General features: G+C 54.1%; 1 protein-coding gene across 1 annotated transcript; it reads right to left on the reverse strand.

The window, feature by feature from the left end:
- Window positions 1-872: 872 nt before the first annotated feature.
- Window positions 873-19,262, reverse strand: BPIFB2 (BPI fold containing family B member 2). Its single transcript, XM_059897275.1, has 15 exons — window positions 19,154-19,262; window positions 16,804-16,897; window positions 14,844-14,948; window positions 13,786-13,932; window positions 12,246-12,306; window positions 10,807-10,867; window positions 6,367-6,458; window positions 5,910-6,095; window positions 5,630-5,683; window positions 4,889-5,059; window positions 4,306-4,373; window positions 4,096-4,141; window positions 3,320-3,383; window positions 2,867-2,943; window positions 873-914 (listed from the first exon to the last, which is right to left on the reverse strand). Exons 1-15 carry the CDS (start codon window positions 19,260-19,262, stop codon window positions 873-875), a joined length of 1,377 nt encoding a protein of 458 aa, XP_059753258.1.
- Window positions 19,263-19,915: the final 653 nt, after the last annotated feature.

A 19,915-nucleotide genomic window follows, 5' to 3' on the forward strand; every position in this document is an offset into this window, starting at 1 on the left:
GTTCAGTGAGGCCACAGGCCCAAGAGGCAGATCCTGCCTCCTTTGAACAAAAGTTCGCCTGCGATCGGGGTAAACCAAGATGGAGAAGCCGCCTGAGAAGGCAGTGAGCTCCCGTCACCTGAGGCTCGTGACCCAAGGACAAACCCCAGGTGTGGGTGCTGGTGATGGAAGAGGGGACTGGACATCTTATGTCTGGATTCTAGGAAGGTCGCAGTCCTGGGGATCTGCTGTCACCCAGCTCTGAGACTCTGGGCACATTCCTCTCCTTGCTGGGCCTTAATCTCTGCATCTGTGAGATGGAGCTGCACACTCGGCCTGCCTGACTCCCAGGGCTATTATGAGGTTCTAGGAACAGGATGGGACGTGACACTGTAGAGGGGAAATGCCACCAGGTGAGGGCACAATGCCTAAAGTGCCACCATGGCATTCGTAACTTCCAGGTCGTCTGCATTGCTCCCCTGGGCTAGGAGGTGGTGTTGCCAACAGATACGGTGAGCAGAGACGTGGTCACGTCCTCTTCCTCTCCCAGGCAGCTTTGGGGGCTCCAGGGACAGACAGGACCAGGGCCTGCATGTAGGGAACTGGCCTCCGATATGCAAAGAGTTTGCCAGGCCTGGCTGGAAGTTGCAGCTCAAGAGAAGATGTTTAATGCAAGAGGAGACAGGTCTCTACAGCCTGGAGGAGCTATCTGCTCCTTCCAAGGAGGGGATGAAGGAAGGAGGGGGCTGGGGAAGGAGGGGCGGAGGAGTGGGATTAAGCAGCCTGACTGGGCCATCCAGCTTGCTGGCGATGACTAAGTGTGGCTTTGCCTCAGTTTCCCAAGTGGCTTGAGGCAAAAGGGTCCCCAGAGCAGCTCTCCGAGTGGTCCCACGTCAGCGCTGGTACAAGAGTCTACTGGACACCACGATGTAGCCCTGAAGGACAAAGACAACCACGGGCCAGGTCAGAGGCCACACGAGGACCGTAGGACCCCCAGCCACCCCATCAGCCTGGCTCTAAGTTCATGCTCTGCCACTCTTGCTGTGTGTGTCCCGAGGACAGTCGTTTCCCTCTCTGGGCCTCAGTTTCCTGCTGTCACTTGGGGGTGGTAACAGCATCCGCTTCACGAGGCTACTATAAGGATGCAGCCAGATCACACGGGCAGAGCACTCAGTGTGCGGCTGGAGCTTGATTTGTGCTTCCTACGTGGTCAGGCTCATCTCTGTTTTATGACCCAGAGTTCAGACCACTGAGTATCTTCTCCAAGTCGAAGTCTTCCCAGCAGAGCCAGGCACTTCCCCCCATATGTCCCCTACTCTCTACACTGCACTGCAGAAACTTCCTGGGGGCCTGCTGATCTCTCTCATTCATTCATTCATTCATTCATTCAACAAATCTTCATTGATCCTCTACTATGAGCCAAGCCTTGTGCCAGGTGTTGGGGACCCAGCAGAGGAAAAACCAGACCCAGTGCCTGCACTTGTGTAGCTCATACATGGTGCAATATGGTAGCTATTAGCATCTGGCTAATTCCAGTTTCTTCCTCTTATCCACGGTTTCATTTACCCAAGTTTAACTATGGTCCGAAAATATTAAATGGAAAATTCTAGAAATAAACAGTTCATCGGTTTTAAATTTCATGCTGTTCTGAGTAGCATGATGAAATCCCTTGCCATTTTGCTCTGTCCCACCCTGGATGTGAGTCATCCCTTTGTCCAATGGATCTATGCTGTACACACTACCTGCACCTCAGTATAGGAAAAACACAGTATTCAATATATACAGGTTTGGTACTATCTATTTGCAGCTTCAGGCATCCATTGGGGGTCTTGGAACGTATCCCCTGAAGATAAGGGGGACTACTGTACATTTACATTAAGTAAATTAAGTAAAATTTAGAATTCACCTCCTCAGTTGCACTGACCACATTTCAAGTGCCCAATAGTCACATGTGCCCAATGGCTGACAGTAGCTGCTGCCTTGGACATTACAGATTTCCATCCTTGCAGGAAGTTCTATCAGGCAGTGCTGGTCTAGGGACCTTTGACATTGGTCCCAGGTGGCTGGATTTGGGAGTGCCAAGGTGGGTCAGCCATCGACCGTGCCTGATCAGGGAAGTCTTGGGGAAATTCCCACTAAAAGCGCTGCTCCAGCGTGTGCTGATTGTCACTGCTTAGCAGGGTAGATCACCCAGCTGCCTTGGGACCACTGTTCTTAAGCACTGAGGGCATCCTCCCTGAAAGACATCAGCCAGTCCCACTCAGGGGGTGTGAGTGACACAGATGTTGGGCTTGAAGGGCCTTGCTTAAGCTTTCTGTCCCATGCATGTCTTACTGAATGAATTAGGAAGAATATTATCCTTTTATATCTCAGGTGAAACAGAAAGAAGTAGGATCTCACGCTGGGCAGTGGCGATTGAATTTCATCCTGGGCCCACAATTTCTGATCCAGGGAAATCCATTTTAGAAGAGTCAGGATCCCTCTCCCACCATCCGGCCTGTGGAGGTTTGTGTACAACGCTGGAAGAACCCCCTCTCTCATCCTCCCCCAGACACCACAGGGGCCGTGCCTATCCCAGGGCACAGAGTCATGGGACCACTGAAGGTCCAAATCCTCCGAATGTGGCCTGGTGTGATTTTGATGAGGACTGAAGGGTGGGTGAAACCCCTGCTCCAATGTCTCTTGACATCTGGAATTTTCCATCTCATTGCAGCCGATGATTCATGGCGTGGTCTGGGCAGGGGGCACTCCCAGGCCTGGCTGACCCTGGACCCCACTGAGTGCACTAGCAGGGAGGGAGGGAGAGAGGTGACGCCCCCGCCTCCCCGAGCCCAGCCTCCCTCCAAAGATGGAGGAGTCCCCTCTGGTCACACCCAAAGGCTCTCACCTCGTAGACAAAGATCTCAGGGGTGACGTACTGGAGGTTGACCACGTGGGGGAGTGCAACCCCCATGCCCAAGAGAGCTGTACGAGGGAAAGGAGAAATCAAGTTCCGCCTGGAGGCGGTAACAAAGTATCACCTGGAGGTGGCCACGTGCTGAAGTCCTCGTGTGCATCATGACACCGAGTTCCACAGATACGCAGGAGGTGGGAGCTGTTATTATTATATCCACTTTATAGAAGGGAAAACTGAGGCTCAGGGAGGGAACAGAACTTAGGTAAGACCACACAGCTGCTAAACAGCTGAGCCAAGATGCACGCAGAGGCAGCTGGAATCCCAAGGCCACCCTCTTAGCTTCCAGGCCTAGGAGGTGGGAAGAGGCCGAGACCAAGCCTGGAGCAGGCGTGGGGGGCAGGAGGGGAACAGAGGGGCCACACTGGGGCAGAGGGCAGAGCTCACCATTGAGGTGGTCCAGCAGGGGCTTCTCAAACACAGCGCCCACGAGTGGCTGCACATGGTCCGTCTGCAGCCACGGAGCCAGGGAGATGGGGACCACAGGCCCGCCCCAGCGAGGGGCCAGGAGAGACACATGAACACACAGACAGACCGACAGATGGCAGAGGCACGGGGGAGGGAGGAGGACAGGTCACCCCTGTCCAGACTTCAAGCAGAGCTCAGCTACCCCCGGGGTCGGGTCAGCATCAGGCCCCTGGGAACTGCTGACTGACTGACAGTCACTGCGTGACCAGCAGGTAGACCGGCTGCCCTGTTGGCGCCGACCAACAGACAGATCAACTGACCATGGACAGACTGATGGGCCACCCGACAAAGGAATGCACGGTGGCTGGTGGCCCAGGCACATCATGTGACTGAAAGAGTGGCCGACACTGTCTGACACTGGCTTCTACAGATCACTTACTATCGGCCTCAGTGATTCTTGGGCTGAGGGCAGGGCTGGCGAGCCATCGACACCCAGGCAGAGTGACAGGACAGCTGACTGACCCCACTGAGGAGCTGAGGCTGACTGACCGGCTGCCCCGCAGACAGACAGCCCGGGACAGACTGACTGTCCGATGGAGGGGCTGCCGCCTGACCACTGTCCCGAAGCGCCCGGGGAGGAAGCCTGATCAGAGCACACATGCGTGTGAGCACACACGCTCATGCTGCCTCTCCCCGGGCTCACGGCCTGCCCCACCCAGTGAGGGGGTCTCCGGAGACCCCAGCCCCATACTCACATCAATGAAGCCCACATTGGAGGAGGCCACAGTGAGCTGGACATTCCTGAAAGGGAAGCAGAGGGGTTAAGAAAGGGGCCTAGTGCCCGCCACCCGTGTACCACGCCTGCTGCACCCCACGCTCCTCTGACTGACACTGTGATGGGTGATTGCAGGCACATTGCACAGAGGAACACACTGAGGCTGCTGGGTCCAGGAGGCCTCACTTACCCCAGCACAGATGTGGTCCCCCGAAGCCTCACCTTGGACACGGAGAGCTGGAGGCTCAGGTTCACTACCTGGACACGTGGGGAGAAGAGGGTCAAAGGGCACAGAGCCACGTGGGAGCTCTCAGCTGGCCACCAGCTACCCCAGTCTCCCACCCACCGCCGTATTCATTCAGGTGTTTGTGGAGCACAGGCCACTGGAGGAGGTGAACAGCAACCAAAGTAATCAGACAGGATCCTTTCAGAGAGTGGTGGGTGCCATGAAGGCAGAGTGGCGTTTGGAGAGATGGGGGCCATCTTTCTCAGGGTGGTCCCGGAAGGCTGCCCGGAGGAAGGCTGCAACATTTAATCTGAGGCCTGAAAGATGAGGAGAAGCCAGCCATGCCAAGAGCCAGGGGAAGAGTGCCCTAGCCACAGGGTACGGCACATGCAAAGGTCCTGAGGCAGGAATGTCCTAGCACATGGAAGGAACAGCAAGGACCCCAGTGGGGCTAGAACAGAGCAAGTGAGGAGAGTGCAGGAGGAAGTGAGGTCTCCTTGAGAGTCGCCCACCCCCTGGCCAGCCCCACGCAGCCCACCTCACCCACCACATCGAGGGAGAAGAGGGACTGGAAAGCCGAGTTGGACGCCGGGGCCAGGACCTCCACGAAGGGCTGCAGCCGCAGTGTGGCGTTGTTGGTCCGGAGTGTGACTGTGGGTGTGGCACCCAGCCGCACCTTGAGTACCAGGGGCATGGGCTCAGGGAACTGACGGCCCACCTGGGGAGCAGAGGGGGAGAGAGGGAGGAGGGCACCTGGGGGCGAAGGCTGGGTGGGCTCTTTGCTCGTCATTCCTCAGACGCTGATCAAGCCACCGTTGTGCTGTAAGTGCCGGGGCCACAGAGGTGGGTTCACCCCCGGCCCCTGCCCTCAGGGACACCCAGTCTGATGGGTGGTCACATGAAGACAGGCACAACCTGTGTGATCTGTGCCAGGAGGGAGGGCAGCTCAGGGGCGTGGGAGCGCAAGGAGGCTCCTGGACCAGATGAGGGGTTTAGTCCTCCCCTAGGAGGTAATCCCTGAGCTTGGACTTGAAGATGGATCAGGGAAAGGAAGCAGAAAAGACAGCGCAGGCAGAGGGTACCACTTGTGCACTGCACAGAGGGGAGAAAATGGCGTGACGTCTGGGCAGAAGGAGGGGCCTCCCCGAGACGGAGGAGGTGCAGATGGAAAGGTAGGTGCTGGACCCCACGTGGAGCAGACATGAGCCAGCGAAGACCCCACAGCCCAGAGAGCCTCCCACCCAAATCCCGGGTCTCAGCCCCTGGAATGACCAGAAACATCACCAACCTCGGGGATGAGCTGGCCCAGCATGGACGTGTTCAGCAGGTTGTAATCTGACTTCTGAAATCAGCCCCCGACACATGACAGGTTTTAGGGCAGCCACTCCCCAAGCTAGGCCACCTCTTGCCTCCCCACCAACCCCGTCTAACCCTTCCAACAGCCACCCTGTGGCCCCAAAACTCCAGCTGCCCCACCCACCCATGATCTGGCCTCAGCACGGTCTCCCCAGGCTGGGCCACCGGGCACGTGTACCCCACGTGCCCTGGGCAGCAGGACCAGCTCTCACCAGCTGCCCTGTGATGTCCAGGTTGAGCGCACCAGCCTTCTGCAGCAGCAGGATGGCAGAGTCAAACAGGTCCTGGGAGAGGCCCACGGTTGCCATGGTACCTCTGGTGCCCACGTGCTGTGGCAGCACGAAGGGGGTGGTATCCACAGGCAGGACGATGGGTCTGCTCAGGAGGAAGAGAACAGCCTATGGGGTTGGGGGTGAGAAGGGGGAGAACAGCAGTGGGGCCTCAATAGGCAGGCAGCTCCATGGCAGATCCTGGGCTGTGAGATGCCGCCCAACCCAAGATGCCACGTGTTGTCAGCCTCACACCTTTGCCTACGTGCCATGCTCCCACTTGGAAGGCTGTCCCAGCTCCTCTCCCCTCAACTCCCCTGCTCCTTTAGGAATCTTCCAGAACACTAAGGACTCCAGAGGCAACAAGCCCCCAGCTCTGGGCTGACAAGGAGGCACTTACGTTGATATTCAAGGAAATGTAGTCATTGGTGACGGTGGGTGTGTCGATCATGGAGTAGTGAACCTGGGACTCTGGACCAATAGGGCTGAGGCCTAAATGAAACCAGGGTAAAGAACAAAAGATGGCATTCTTAGCATTATCCACCAATGCCAGACCCAGGCCAAGAAAAGAGGCAGGGAAAGACCCTGCGAGTAAGCAAATTTAAGGAGCAAAATGCACACCCAAGATGCAGCCACTCACAAGCTGTTGACTGTTAGCTGAGATACAATTCTAACCGTTTTGGTTTCTGCTTTCCCAATCAGTGGAAGGCTAGAGATCCCAAATTAGAAGGAAGGAGAAGTGTCACTTCAGGCACAAATACCCCCTGCAAAAGGCAAGAAAGAACCAGAGAAAAAGAAGGGAGCTCACATTTATCAAGGTCCAGACCGCTGTAGGGTTTGGAACCCTTCACACACACACACACACACACACACACATGCAAGCACACACACACACACATAGTTTGGTGAGTTCAGTCATGGCCCGATTGTATACCTGGTCCGTCTGATTCCAAAGCTACTCTCTCTCCACTTAAACACACCTCTCCTACAAGAACTCAGAAGGCACACCCCTTGGGGCCATTCAGCGCAGGAGCACAGCAGTGCCCGCCCGCCACAGATCCTCGGAGAGGCCCCCAGGGAGGCGAGCTGAGGACTCAGTTCCTATAAGGGTAGTTCCCCAAAGGCTCAGAATATTCTGATTGGGACATTTGCAAAGGGTGAGTCACTTGTGGGAACGACATCTCTGGACACGACTAGACGGCGTGGCAGGGGAAGCCTCAACCTCACTGTCAGGAAAGCCCTCTTAGCAAGAGCTCCTCCCCCAAAGACTCTGGATAACCAAGGTTTAAGTGTGCCTCTGTGTGTGTGTGTGTGTGTGTGTGTGTGTGTGTGTGTGTGTGTGTGTGCATTCAGATTTCTGTCTGATTTTCTACTGTCTTTTCTGGATTTCATTTTATTTTCTCTAATATTTTGGAAATTTATTATGGTAAAAGCAATATATTGATAGTATGACTCCATTTCTACAGATCAGTGGTGTCAAAGATGAAGGTGGGAGGAGCAGAGCAGCACAAAGAGATTTTGGGGGCTGGTGGAATGTCCTCTATTTCAAGTGTGGTGGTGGTTACACGACCATATGCATGGTTTTTTTGTTATTGTTTTTTTTTTAACATCTTTATTGGAGTATAATTGCTTTACAATGGTGTGTTAGTTTCTGCTGTATAACAAAATGAATCAGCTATACATAAACCTATATCCCCATATCTCCTCCCTCTTGCGTCTCCCTCCCACCCTCCCTATCCCACCTCTCTAGGTCGTCACAAAGCACGGAGCTTATCTCCCTGTGCTATGCGGCTGCTTCCCACTAGCTATCTATTTTACATTTGGTAGTGTATATATGTTAATGCCACTCTCTCACTTCGTCTCAGCTTCCCCTTCCCCTTCCCCGCATCCTCAAGTCCATTCTTTACGTCTGCGTCTTTATTCCTGTCCTGCCCCTAGGTTCTTCAGAACCTTTTTTTTTTTTTTTTAGATTCTATATATAAATGTTAGCATACGATATTTGTTTTTCTCTTTCTGACTTACTTCACTCTGTATGACAGACTCTAGGTCCGTCCACCTCACTACAAATAACTCAATTTCATTTCTTTTTATGACTAATATTCCATTGTATATATGAGCCGCATCTTCTTTATCCATTCATCTGTCAATGGACACTTAGGTTGTTTCCATGTCCTGGCTATTGTAAATAGAGCTGCAATGAACATGTGATGACCATATGCATTTATTTGTCAAAACTCATAGTATTGGACACTACCAAAAATATTATATGTTTTTAAATGAATAAAAACATTAAAAATTGTAAAATAATGATACATATTTTTGTGGACATATAGAAAATTCTTAAAATATGGAAAAAATATAACTCAGAATCTCAAATTTATTTCTTTTTCAGTATTTTCTTTTACAGAAATAAACTTTCTCTCTCTCTCTCAAACTGGAGCAAAGCTATATATAGTTTTGTGTCCTTGTTTTCTTGACAGAGTGGTATGATAGCTTACTTAAAAGCAGAAGCTCTCATGGTAGACTGCCTCAGTTTCTGCATCTGTAAAATGGAACTAATAATGCTGGAGCAAAGCTCTTCTAATATTGTATTTTGCCAGGCATATGGCTAAGTGATCAAATGCCCCTTTAAACTACACTTTTCAATGGTTCCTGTCACTCCACGTTCCATGTGTACATGACTCATGTAAACAGTCCCCTAGGGCTGCACACTTAGGTTTCTTTTACTAGATTTTTAAAAATTCCTCAAAGACAAGGGCAAGAGCTGGTCTTTGGTATGAACCCAATTACAAGGCATCTTGACAGAGACAACCCCTCTGAGGGAGAAGGGAGAGACTAACGTTTATTGAGTTTATTGCACACCAGGTACATAACCTGTGCTGTCTTGTAGCAACACGTGGGAAAAGTAGAAATTTTGATTCCTATTTTTGGATGGAATGATTAAGCTCAGAGAGATGGAGTGACTTCCCTAAGGTCACACAGCAAGTGAGAAACAGGGCCAGAATTCACACCCATGTCCTTTGATTCCAAGTCCATTTTCTGTGGCCTCTCGGTACCTCCTATTAAGGTTATATTGGGATTGGGGCAGTGAGGGGAGTGGGGCAAGTCAAGCAATGTTCCCCAGACTTTGAGCCGGGCTGGGAAGTGTGAACAGAGCAGTAGGTGGACCGGTGAGGAGGATGAGAAAACCCAGGTGAGCTGATTCATGGAGGGCTCTGGCACCATGCTGAGGATTTTAGACTCAGAGCCTCTGATTTCCCACCTATAAATTGGGGATAATGATGCCACCTCATAAGACTGTGGTTAGAAGTTTGCACAAGAAAGCCAAAGCTACCTTGATATAAAAATATTCACTAAAGAAGCCACCAAGGATAAACGTGGACCCTGCCAGACATCCCTCCTGGCTTAACACCAACATGTCGCCCCACACACCTGTCCCCACACCCTCCATTCCTGCACGCCTGTCCTGGGCTGTATGAGAGTTAGGTGCAAACCCCTGACTCAAAGGCAGAGCCAACGGATTGCCAAGTGCAGCTGCCAACAGTCTGCGGCTCTGGATTTCACAAAGTCAATGACAGTAACACAGAAGAAACACCAGAATCCCAGGCAAAGCCATCGGGTAGAAGAAGGTGCACTTCAAACAGGAGCAGCTTCAAAATAGGTTTGTGAAAAACCAGAGGATGCCCTGGATTATGCTCGGGGCTCACTGAGAAAATATTACCCCCCAATCAACAGAGGATGCATTCTTTGATCAGTCTGGGGATGGGTGGGTAATTGCCAGTGTCGTTCTTCAATATTGATAAATACCCCTAAAAAGATGAAGCTGACCAACTTTTGTAGCTTTTAGTTCCATATTGTAAGTTGAGAACCTGCCCAAGCCTTGTTTAGGATGCATAGTTCTAAGCAGACTATGTGTAGGGCTGGGAGCCCCTGGGACTCTGTCAGCAGCGGTGGAGGAAGGTGTGCGGGCGGTGGGGAGGTGACCAGTGACTGATGGGAGTTGGTGGATACAGACCTCGTCTCCTGCCCCTCAGGTAGGATCACACTAGGCATGTTCAACTCAGTCCCCAGTGGGACCCCTGTGGGAGTGAGCCCCAGGTGCCCCCAGTGGCGCCTGTCCCTCCCTGTCTCACAGCCCCCTCCCTAACCAGTGCTCCCTAGGACCAACCCCCGTTTGAACCACTTGCACTAAAATCCACATCTCAGGGTCTGCTTCTGGGGGGACTAGTCTGACAGTGGCCTTGTCCTGGTACACTCCTAGCGCTCCCTGGATAACGAGGATCCCTGGAAAAATCAGGCGTGGAACAAGGCTGATGGAAAGTGCAGAGGGGGGGAGCCTTGGCTCTGGGCCCCTGTGGGGTGGTGCGTGGCCCCTGAGGTGGGAAACAGGTGCATGGGCACTTGGGAGCAGAAGAGCTTGAGTTCTGTCGAGGATGTGCTGAGTCAGAGGAGCCTGTGGGACCTCCAGGAAGAGATGTCCAGGAGGAGGAGGAATATAAGGGCCTGAGCCCTGACTGTGGGGGACAGGAAGAGAGTCCAGCAAAGAATGTGGGAGATGTGGCAGCTAAACCAGGGGAGGATGGGGTCCCTGAATCTCCAGGCAGGGGACGAAGCAATTGCAAACTGAGATGTACCCCCCACCAACACACACACACACTAAACATTCAAAGACTTGTTCTAGAATTTGGAGAGTCCCATATTCCACCAATAATGGTTCAGTCATCCTATGATTGACCTCCCAATGGTGGACCCTGATGCAAAGCTGGGGTCTTTGAAGGGTCATGGGGGCCCCAGAGGATCTCAGAGGCCCCAGGCCCTCCCCCTGGGCTCCCAGTCTTACCAATTAAAGTGCCCAGGTGGACATTGAAGCCCTGCACCAGGTTGGAGATTCTCAGGCACAGCTGCAGAAAGACAGAGGCGGCCGGGTTAGGGTGGCACTCAGGGTGGGAGGGGGTGAGGCTAGGAGGGTCTAGAGCCCTGTCTAGAAGCTCTCCCAACCCAGCCACCAAGGAGCCCTTCCTTCCTCCACCAGCCAGTGGGCATCTTCCAGCACCTCCTCTGGGCCCTGGGGATTCAGAGGGGAAGCTAGGGCCTGCGGGCGCTGAGGAAAGGGCAGGGGCTGTGGGACACAGCAGAGGTGGCCACAGCTAGGCCCAGGGGACTGAGGCCGGTAGCCCGATGCATTGGGGCCCAGAGGCCAGCAGGTGGAAGGGTGCCACGTGCAGTGGGGGCAGGCAGTGGTCAGCCAGCCAGGCCAAGGGACTGGAGTCCTGCGGGGCCAGTGGGCCACCAGAGAAGTGGAGGAAGCTGGGGTCAGTGTGACAGAGGTGAGACAGAGGGGAAACTGCAAGGCCGGGGGCGGCCACAGCTGGTCCAGGCCAGAACTGGTGAGGCTGAGCCAGGCGAAGCCAGGAGGCACAGGAGAGGGCCGGGTCAGGCTGTACTGCCTTCAGCCCTCCAGCCTCAGTGTTCTCATCTGCAGTATGGGGACGCTGAGGCCTGCCTCTTGGGCGTGTGGGATGGCGCACAGTGGGTTGACTTGGTCTCCACTCATGTCCCTTAAAAGAGGTGGGAGTGGGGTGGGAAGGGGCAGGGAGGGAGAGTTGGCTCCCCTGGGACAGTGGGACCCTGGCCCCAGGGCCACCATCGCTCACCAAGTCAACCACCCACAGACAATGGCAGGAGCTAAAATAGCAACGGTAACAGCAGCACTCACTCTCCCCAGACTGTTGTAAAGTCTCCACAGACGGTAATGCACTCAGCCTCCACAGCCAGCCCGCCAGGGACTAGGGACATTCACTCTCTCTGCCTGACAGATGTGGAAGGAGGGGCAGAGGGAGGCTAGGTGACTTGTCCAAGGTTCACAGCTGGGAAGGAGGGGACCAGGATTGGAAGCCAGGTCACATCTGGCTCTGGTGCCCAGGCCCTCGCCCGCTCGCACTGTGTTCTCTTTTCACAAGCCACGCAGCCCCGAAAGCACCGTCCCCACCCCACGCTCCAGCTCGGCCCTGGGGCTGGTCCGAGAAGATGAGCCCCCCTCCCCTGCAGCCCCAAACCCACGCCCTGCTTGGGTCCCCACGTCATTGCACGGGACCGTTGCCCCAGCCTCTTCCCTGCCCTCATGGGGAAATTGGGGGAGCCCCGCGAAGGGCCTTCTACTGAAGAAAAAAGAAAAGCACTAGCACCCCACCTCCCCCATGCCTGTGATCCCCGGTTCATTAGCCACGCCTGGAGGTAGCGACGCCCGCCTTCCACGGGGTCTGGCGGAAGGTCCTTTACCTTGTTCTGCAGCACAGCTTTGATGTGATTCTGCAGCGGGGCCAGCAGCGCAGGGGCTGTGCTGAACAAGAGACCAGGAAGGGCCCCTGAGCTCCAGGTGGGCACATTGGGGCCTGTCTCTCCACAAAACCACAGGTCCCAGAGAAAAGACTATCCCCTCGGCCGGGGACCAGTGATTCCCACTCCACACCCTGCCACGTGCCAGGCACAGTACAGGCACGACTGTCCCCACAGAGGAGGAACTGAGCTGCCAAGAGGGGGGTCATTGGTCTCAAGGTTCGGAAGTGGCCGAGATGCGAGAATGAGGCCAGGCTCGAGGGAGACAGAGGGTGTTGCAAAAGCCGGACACGGCCACATCCTTGGCCAGCTGGCCTCATGGCCACTGAGCCCGGTGAGGGGTGGGGGGGCTGGAGGCCCGGGTCTGCTTCCTGCGTGGGCCCCATTTCTCTGTGATGCACCTACTAAAGTCCCTTCCTCATTGAGAGGTGGGTCTGAGTCAGTGTTTCTCTGTGCGGATCCATTGGAAATCACGGTTCTTTGGTCTCCTAAAATGCTGACCTTAGCCACTTCCCAGCCTCACTGAATGGCCTCTTGGGGAGGTAGGAGGATGGCATCTATGTTCTCAACAGCATCAAACTCTGGGCTCCATCTCCCCGTCAATGAACCACGAGCAGCCCCTGCCCATGAGGACCATGAGGGGTCGTGGGGGGTTGTGAGTTACACGGGCTGCTCATGGGACCCTGGTGGGAATAGATTTACACCCAAGTCTTCTCTGAGGAAGAAGTCCAGTCTTTGTGTAAATGTCGCACCCTCTTAAGTCTCTAAAATACTCAACCACCTCACAGTGAGCCCCCATCCACGGGCGGGAAGGTGTAGACCTAATGCAGAGGAATTCACAGCGGTTGGGTTTGCCAGGCTGCCAGGGTTTGAACCCGTTTGCCAGCCGTGTGACCTTAGGCAAGTCACTTAACCACTCTAGGCCTCTGTTTGCTCTCCTGTAAAATGAGGGAAATGCTTCCACCTACCTGGTAGGACTACTGTGAGGTGATGCACAGAAAGGGCCCAGAGCACACCCAGCCCACAGCAGGTGCTCTGGAGGTAGAGCGGCTGTCAGTTTTAGATGCCAATAGGAGCAGCCACCTGACTCACGGGGAGAACCTGGAGGGTCCCAACCCCACCGTGGGCCTCAGACTCCTCATCTCTGCGGGGAGGGGCAGCCCTCTGAGGTCCCTAACAGCGGCTGCCAGCCCAGACTCCCTCCCCATATAGTATGTTAATGGCCAGTGTGCACTGTCATGTGGTGCAGGGCAGTAGTGGGGACATGGGCTCTGGCCACAAACTCACTGTGTGACCTCAGGCAACTTCCTCCCCCTTTCTGAGCCTCAGTGTGCTCAGCCATAAAATAGGTGTGATACCGAGGGGGCGGGTGGGTGCGGTGCTCAGGTCCGTTTTGGTGATTGGATGAAGTAGAAAGTTCAAGAAATGACATCACGGCCTCGGTGTCTGGGATCCTGCAGCCCAGCCCCCAACAGGCACCCACCTGTTATGGCCATCAAGGACGATGGCTTTGTCAAAGAGAGAGAAGCAGCCGGAGATGCTGACCACGGGGGTCCCGATGGAGTCCTGGCTCACAGGGGTGTCGGCCAGCAGTGCCATGGGTAGCATCAGATGCAGGGGCTCTGGGACACTGCAGGGACACCAGTCCTGAGCCACAGTGGCACTGTGGCCCAGCAAGCCCACATTGACTGATGCAAGACCCCACAACCACCGCCCTCCCCGCCAGCAAGAGCCTGCTGACCATTTAACACAGGCAGGGCCTGCACTCAACATGAGATGGCCCCACCTGGGGCAGGCCGGATGCTCTCCCAAACTCCACTCAGGGTCACAGACATTGCAGCAGCTGACCGTGAACTCTGGCTCCCTGTACCCTCTTACTGCGACACCCTGGGCCAGTCATTCCCCTTGCTGAGCCTCAGTTTCTTCTTCTGTAAAATGGACACAAGATAGGTGGTACCTATCTCACAGGGCTGCTGTGCTGAGTTTTCTAGGAGACAATCATGTGAAAACATCCTGCTTGGAGCCTGGCCCCCAGTGAGCCCTCTCAAATGGCAGTGTCAGCTCAGAGGAGTTAACATAAGAATGTCCAGCTCCAAGTTTGAAAATTAAATGCATATAAAGTGACTGATGCACAGAAATAATTCTAATATTTTATTGAACATCTACTATGTGCCTTGCACTGTGAAAGGGTAATGTAATTTTAATCACAGTAATGAATCCATTCACTGCAACCTTCATAGCCATGCTGCAAAGTTTCATTTTGTTTTGTTTTGTTTTTACAGAGGAGGAAACTGGGGGTCAGAGAAGTGAAATGATTCTGCCCAGTTGCATAGCTGTTGAGTAGGGTCTGGACTCTCAGAAATTCTCTCACTGTCTCCCTCCCCACTGGAGGCTGGGAGAGAAGACACTGGAGAGAGGGTGCTGGACAGAGAGTCAGAAGGTCTGAGTTCGGATCCTGGAAGTTGCTAAACGCCCTCCTCTCACTCTGCCCTCGGAGAGTTCTTGAAAATTCTCCCGCTCCCAACAAGGAGGTTCACTCACCGAAAGATCTTGAAAGTAAAATTGGTGGCTGCCAACAAGTGTATTCCAAAGCCAGCAATAAATTTCAGCTGAAGGTGGGGCACATGGACATTCAGAATCTGAATCCTGCAGGGTAGGAATCAAAGTGACAGGGTGGCCCCCTTTAAACCACAGAATCAACTATTGGGTGGGTGCTCTGAGCACACCCACACAGCTGGTGTTTATAAAGGACATTCTGACAACTAGAACTAAGGGATGAGGAAGAAGTAGTGAGTTCTCCATCATAGAGGGCATGCAAGCCAAGGTTAGCCAACCAACCAGTAGGGAAAAGATGCAGAGAGGACCCCAGCATTGGGCATGAATTGGGTGAGATGATTACTCAGGTCTTGGAGGGATTTTAGTTTCTGACAGGGGTCTGGAAAGCTGGGAAGGTAGGGAAAGAAAGACTCTGGCATCTACAGAAGGCAGAAATTCCCTCTAGTCAACAGCTTTGGCCTGTAGCCCTCCAGCAATGGGAAACTCACTCCCTTCAAAGCTGCTTGTTCTGACTGCTAAGCGCTCTCCAGCTAACCTAAGATTTCTTTTTTTTTTCCTAAATGAAAGCCATTTTTTTTTTCCTGCACAGTAGTTAGTTGTGGGGAGCACTAGAAAGTGGTATAAATTTTAAAAGTCACGTCAAAACACTCTCACTGTTAGCACTTGGGTGACATCTTTCCATGACTCTCCTTAGGACACAGGCTGACCTAGAACCTGCTTCTTTTCACTGGACAACCATTCTGGATGTGTTCCCACGTCTACAAACGAGGACTCTTGGAGCTGTTTTCAAACACCCACATGATGTCCTCTGTGTGGCCAGACTGCAAATCATTTAGGGATCCTCAGTTGTTGGGTACTGACGTTCCCAGCCACCACATTATCAGCCACACCATGAGCGGCAGCCCAGCCCTACCCTAAGGTCTCAAACTGGGGACTTCCACGCTAGGTGTCTTTTCACCTACCCAGTGTTTGAAAGTTTTAAATGATTTTTAATTAGTTGCCATCATTCAAAACTTGATAGATTTTAAATATACAGGTATGGTTCTGGGATCTCCTATGACAATGCACAGAGTGATGCAGCTCTCGATGCTTTGCACTATTTAAAGATCATAGCAGAAAGAAAGTCAGCTTGGAGCAACTGAGAAAACCCCTCAGCAGCACATGAAAAGTTCTGCTTTCACTCCTTCCCAAGTAATAAATCGTTTACTAAATGTTTCAGTTTGTCTGTTGTTTCTAAATCTCTTCACAGAGTCCATCAACACCCAGGATCAGATTTAATTATCTCCAAGAAGTTGTTATTAAGCTCTTTTTAATGGCTTCAACTTTGTATCGGTGTATTGCATTTATAAACTTTGTACCATAGGCAGCTTGTAGCACCCATTTTACAATGCTACGTCTGAAGAAGGAAGAGACTGCATGTTTGTTGCTGATGATGATGATCACAATGATGAAGAAATAAAATTATTGCTAGCAAGAGTCAAAACATACATATGGCTTTTTATAAGAACATATATATTCATATATACATATATGAGTTCTTATACATATATAATATATATACACACACACACATATGTATATATGGAGTCTCTTGGAAATCCAGAGTCCTGGCTATAATGAGTCTGCGTTCCCACAATTAGCCCAACCCCTAAAAGTGTCTGAGTTTGAGGTGCCCCCACCTACCTCTGCCTTTGAGCCTCTCTGCATTACAGGGGGCTGTAGGGGTAAATTAGGCTCAGATCTGTGTCCAGATTCAGTGTCTGGCTTTTGGAGGAAGTAGCCAAGGGTCTTGCCAGCCCTGGGGACCCAGGAGCCACAGTCTTGGCCCCTGGGTGTAGAAATCTACTAATTAAGAGGCACCAGGTCCCCATGCCTGGTCCCATCTCGTAAATCCTCCATTCAGCCGGCAGGTGGGAGTATCTAACCTGGGGAGGGAAGCACTCACCTGGTGGGCTGGAACACCCCTCCACTCCAGTCCTGGAAATGCGGAACAGTGACCTGCAGGGCGCGCTGGAGAGGGGCTTTCCCGGCTTCAGCCACTGAGGGGCCAGAGCAGGGTGAGGTCAGGTTGTCCTCAGGAGCCACCGAGAGAGACCACACTGCCCACCATCCTCCCCACACCTTGGGCAGAGAGAACTCAGAGATTGGAAGGGGTGGCCTTGTCCACGGGCACATGGGGGGCCACTTGGCTCCCCATGTGCCCACCTTGGGTGCACGACCCCACCAGGCCCTCCAGACGTGCCTTTCCGCCTCTCTCACTTCTGCCTCTCCAAATCCTACGTGTCCACCCTCTCCTCGAAAACAGTAACACCCTGTGCCCTTTTGCAAGGATCTGATCAGACCCCACCTCCCCGGGAGCCGCCACAAGCCCCCAGGCAGAAGGAGCATTTCCCCGTCCTGGGGGGATGGGGTGGGGACCGCCTCACCTGGAGGCTGAGGGCTCTGGAGTCCCTCAGATTCTGGGTGCAAACCCCAGCTCTGCCACTCACTCTCTGTGTGGCTGCCCTGTGCCTCATGTCCCCTGCTGTTCATCTGCAATGACTAGAATGGTGCCTGTCACATGGGGTCCTTGTAAAGACTGACTCAGTTCACAGGAAATGTTAGCTCCCATGGCTATTTGTTTTTTGCAGTAATAATGGCTAGCACTTCTACAGTGCTCTTCTGTGCCAGGCACTGTTCTGAGGGCTTTAGTTTTTCTCAAAATTCTATGACGTCAGTACAATATTAGGCCCAGTTTTCCGAGCGCTGAGCACCCTGGCCAGGAGAAGTCAGATCTGGGCCAAGGCCCCCGGCCCTCAAGGCCCTGGACTTCCTCCCGTACCTGGGCTGCTGGGCTGACAGAGGCACTAACTAAACAATTAAACACGAGCAGAATTAAAATGAGAGGTTGTGGTGCAAGAAGGGAGCATCAAAGGAGGAGCCCAGAGGCCCGAACTTCCCTCAGACTCGCTGTGGGACCTGGGGAGTCCCTGTGCCCCTCTGGGCCTCAGTTTCCACAGACCCTAGAGCATAAAGGTGGTGGTCTCCATGCTCCCGAGGCCCCTCTCCTGCCTGACCGTCTGCGGCTGAGCTGAGATTCACACCCAGGCCTCTGGACTCCATCCACAGTGCTCCCCTGACACGGGCTTGAACCCTGGGGCTTGCGGGATGGGACGGGAGTAAAAAGCCACCAGCCCGGCCATGGAAGAGGTGTGTGCAGTGTGTTCTTGGCAGTTTGTTTCCGCTGAGAACAAACAGGCAGGTGCACCCGGGAGGGCTGTCTGGGGACAAAGGAGGCTCACACAGCACAGCAGAGGGAGGGACCCAGGGGAGGGCAGCAGGCCTCCTTCCCTGCCTGCAGTCATCCATGTGCCACTCTAACACGGATCACTGACCCCTTTCACCGTCTGCCCATGTGCCCGGATGCAAGGTTCCGGAAGGCTGTGTGTGCCCCATGGGGACCCTGCAGCTTCCTTGAGCCACTGCCTCGCTGCTTTGTGGCCTGGGACCCCTGAAAGTCCCCTCCACTGTCTGACCTGAGTTTCTCACATTGTTATCTGAGTTTGGTCTGGCCTTGGGGAAAAGAGCTTCTGATCTCTCACCGCTGACCCAGCGTTGGTGGGATCCCAAAAGCCTCCCCGGGGACAGCTGGTGGGCAGCTTTTGTCCCTTCCTGGGCCTAGATGTCCTCATTTTGCCCTCTGCCCTAGGACTGGACAGGACTTGGAAGGAGGGAACAGAGACATGGGACACAGGCCTCGCCCAAAAAGGGCCCAGAGAGGGGCTGGTTCTCACCGTGAGCCCAGCAGCGCTAGATGTGCCTCTCCCCAGCACGCATGCGCATGCAGGCCCCCAGGCCTACGTACACTCAGGGTGCACAGCCACAGCGGTGCACACGTTCAGGCCTGCACTGTGGCCCTCGCACACAGGCCAGCAGTTAGGCACCCTCCCCAACACACGTGGGCACATCTCCATGGATTTTCAAACTCATACCAGACGCACACAAGCAAAAGGAGCCCCTCACACCGACCCATCCTCACATCACTCGGGCACGGGAGCACATGTGCACACCGGGCACGGCATGTAACTCCCACTCACGCATTCATTTATTTATTCATTAATAAATACTTGTTGAGCAGCACTGTCTGGGGGCCAGGGACGCAGCGGCAGAAGAGAGAAAATCCAGGTCCCTGTGGGGCTTTGAGCTCATCGATGCACGCGTACACTTAGGATCGTACACACACGCACAGACATGGGCTCACAAGCACATGCTCATGCAGAGACACACGCAGGACAGCCTGGCGGCACGTCTCTTACCGTAGCTCAGCACTTCCTTGTTGAGTCTGACCACGGTGTCCGGCCTGGAGGCACCGACCATGGGCAACAGCAACGCCAACAGCAGGCCCAGCCCGCGTGCCCGAGCCATGGCGGCCCTGGCCCCTGCCCCCCAGGATCTGTGCGCTGGGGTGGGGACAAGCATCAGGGAACTTGTCCAGAGCTGTCCCACCCTGGGCGGCTTAAACCTACCCCAGCCAGGACGTCACAAGCCGTGAGTGGTGATCCCAGCCCTGCTCACGACCCGCCACACATCAGGTTTTGCATCTCTGCATGGGGAAGAATCCCCTTCCCAGCCTGCTTCATCAGGAACCACGGGGACATCTGGTCTGGAAATGGCCCCCAAGGCCCAGAGAAGACATGGCCTTGCCTAGGGCCACACAGCAAACTAGGACCCGGTGCGTGCAGGACCCAAGTTGTGCCAAAGGAGGATGGAGAGACTCCCAGATGTGGAGACTGAGGGCAGCTTCCTGTCCCAAGGAGGGAGCCCAGGCCCAGCACCCCAAGGCCCAGGCCTGTGTCGTCTGATGCCAGGAATCCAACCCAGCCTGGTGCCCAGTTGTCCGAACCCAGCCAGAGGAGGACCCAGGGTGGTTCCCATCCTCATCTCATCCTGTGCCAAGTGAGGTATGTCCTAAGTGTAGGCCTCTCACATGGCCCCCGGCCCCTCCCGACCCAGCCCAGCTGGGTGGACTTGGGGAGAGGGAGTCAGGCGGGACCGGGGGGCCACTGCTCAGATGGGTA

This window comes from Balaenoptera ricei, chromosome 15, assembly GCF_028023285.1.
Source record: "Balaenoptera ricei isolate mBalRic1 chromosome 15, mBalRic1.hap2, whole genome shotgun sequence".
In the NCBI taxonomy this organism is placed as follows: domain Eukaryota; kingdom Metazoa; phylum Chordata; class Mammalia; order Artiodactyla; family Balaenopteridae; genus Balaenoptera; species Balaenoptera ricei.

What these genes read in the sequence shown, in the direction of transcription:
- BPIFB2 (XM_059897275.1), bottom strand. Translation starts at nt 19,262, where the DNA reads ATGGCTCGGGCACGCGGGCTGGGCCTGCTGTTGGCGTTGCTGTTGCCC. An exon ending in GGGGTGTTCCAGCCCACCAG is followed by an intron (nt 14,949 to 16,803) that starts GTGAGTGCTTCC and finishes CCTACCCTGCAG; the next exon opens with GATTCAGATTCTGAATGTCC. An exon ending in GTCCTTGATGGCCATAACAG is followed by an intron (nt 12,307 to 13,785) that starts GTGGGTGCCTGT and finishes TCTCTTGTTCAG; the next exon opens with CACAGCCCCTGCGCTGCTGG.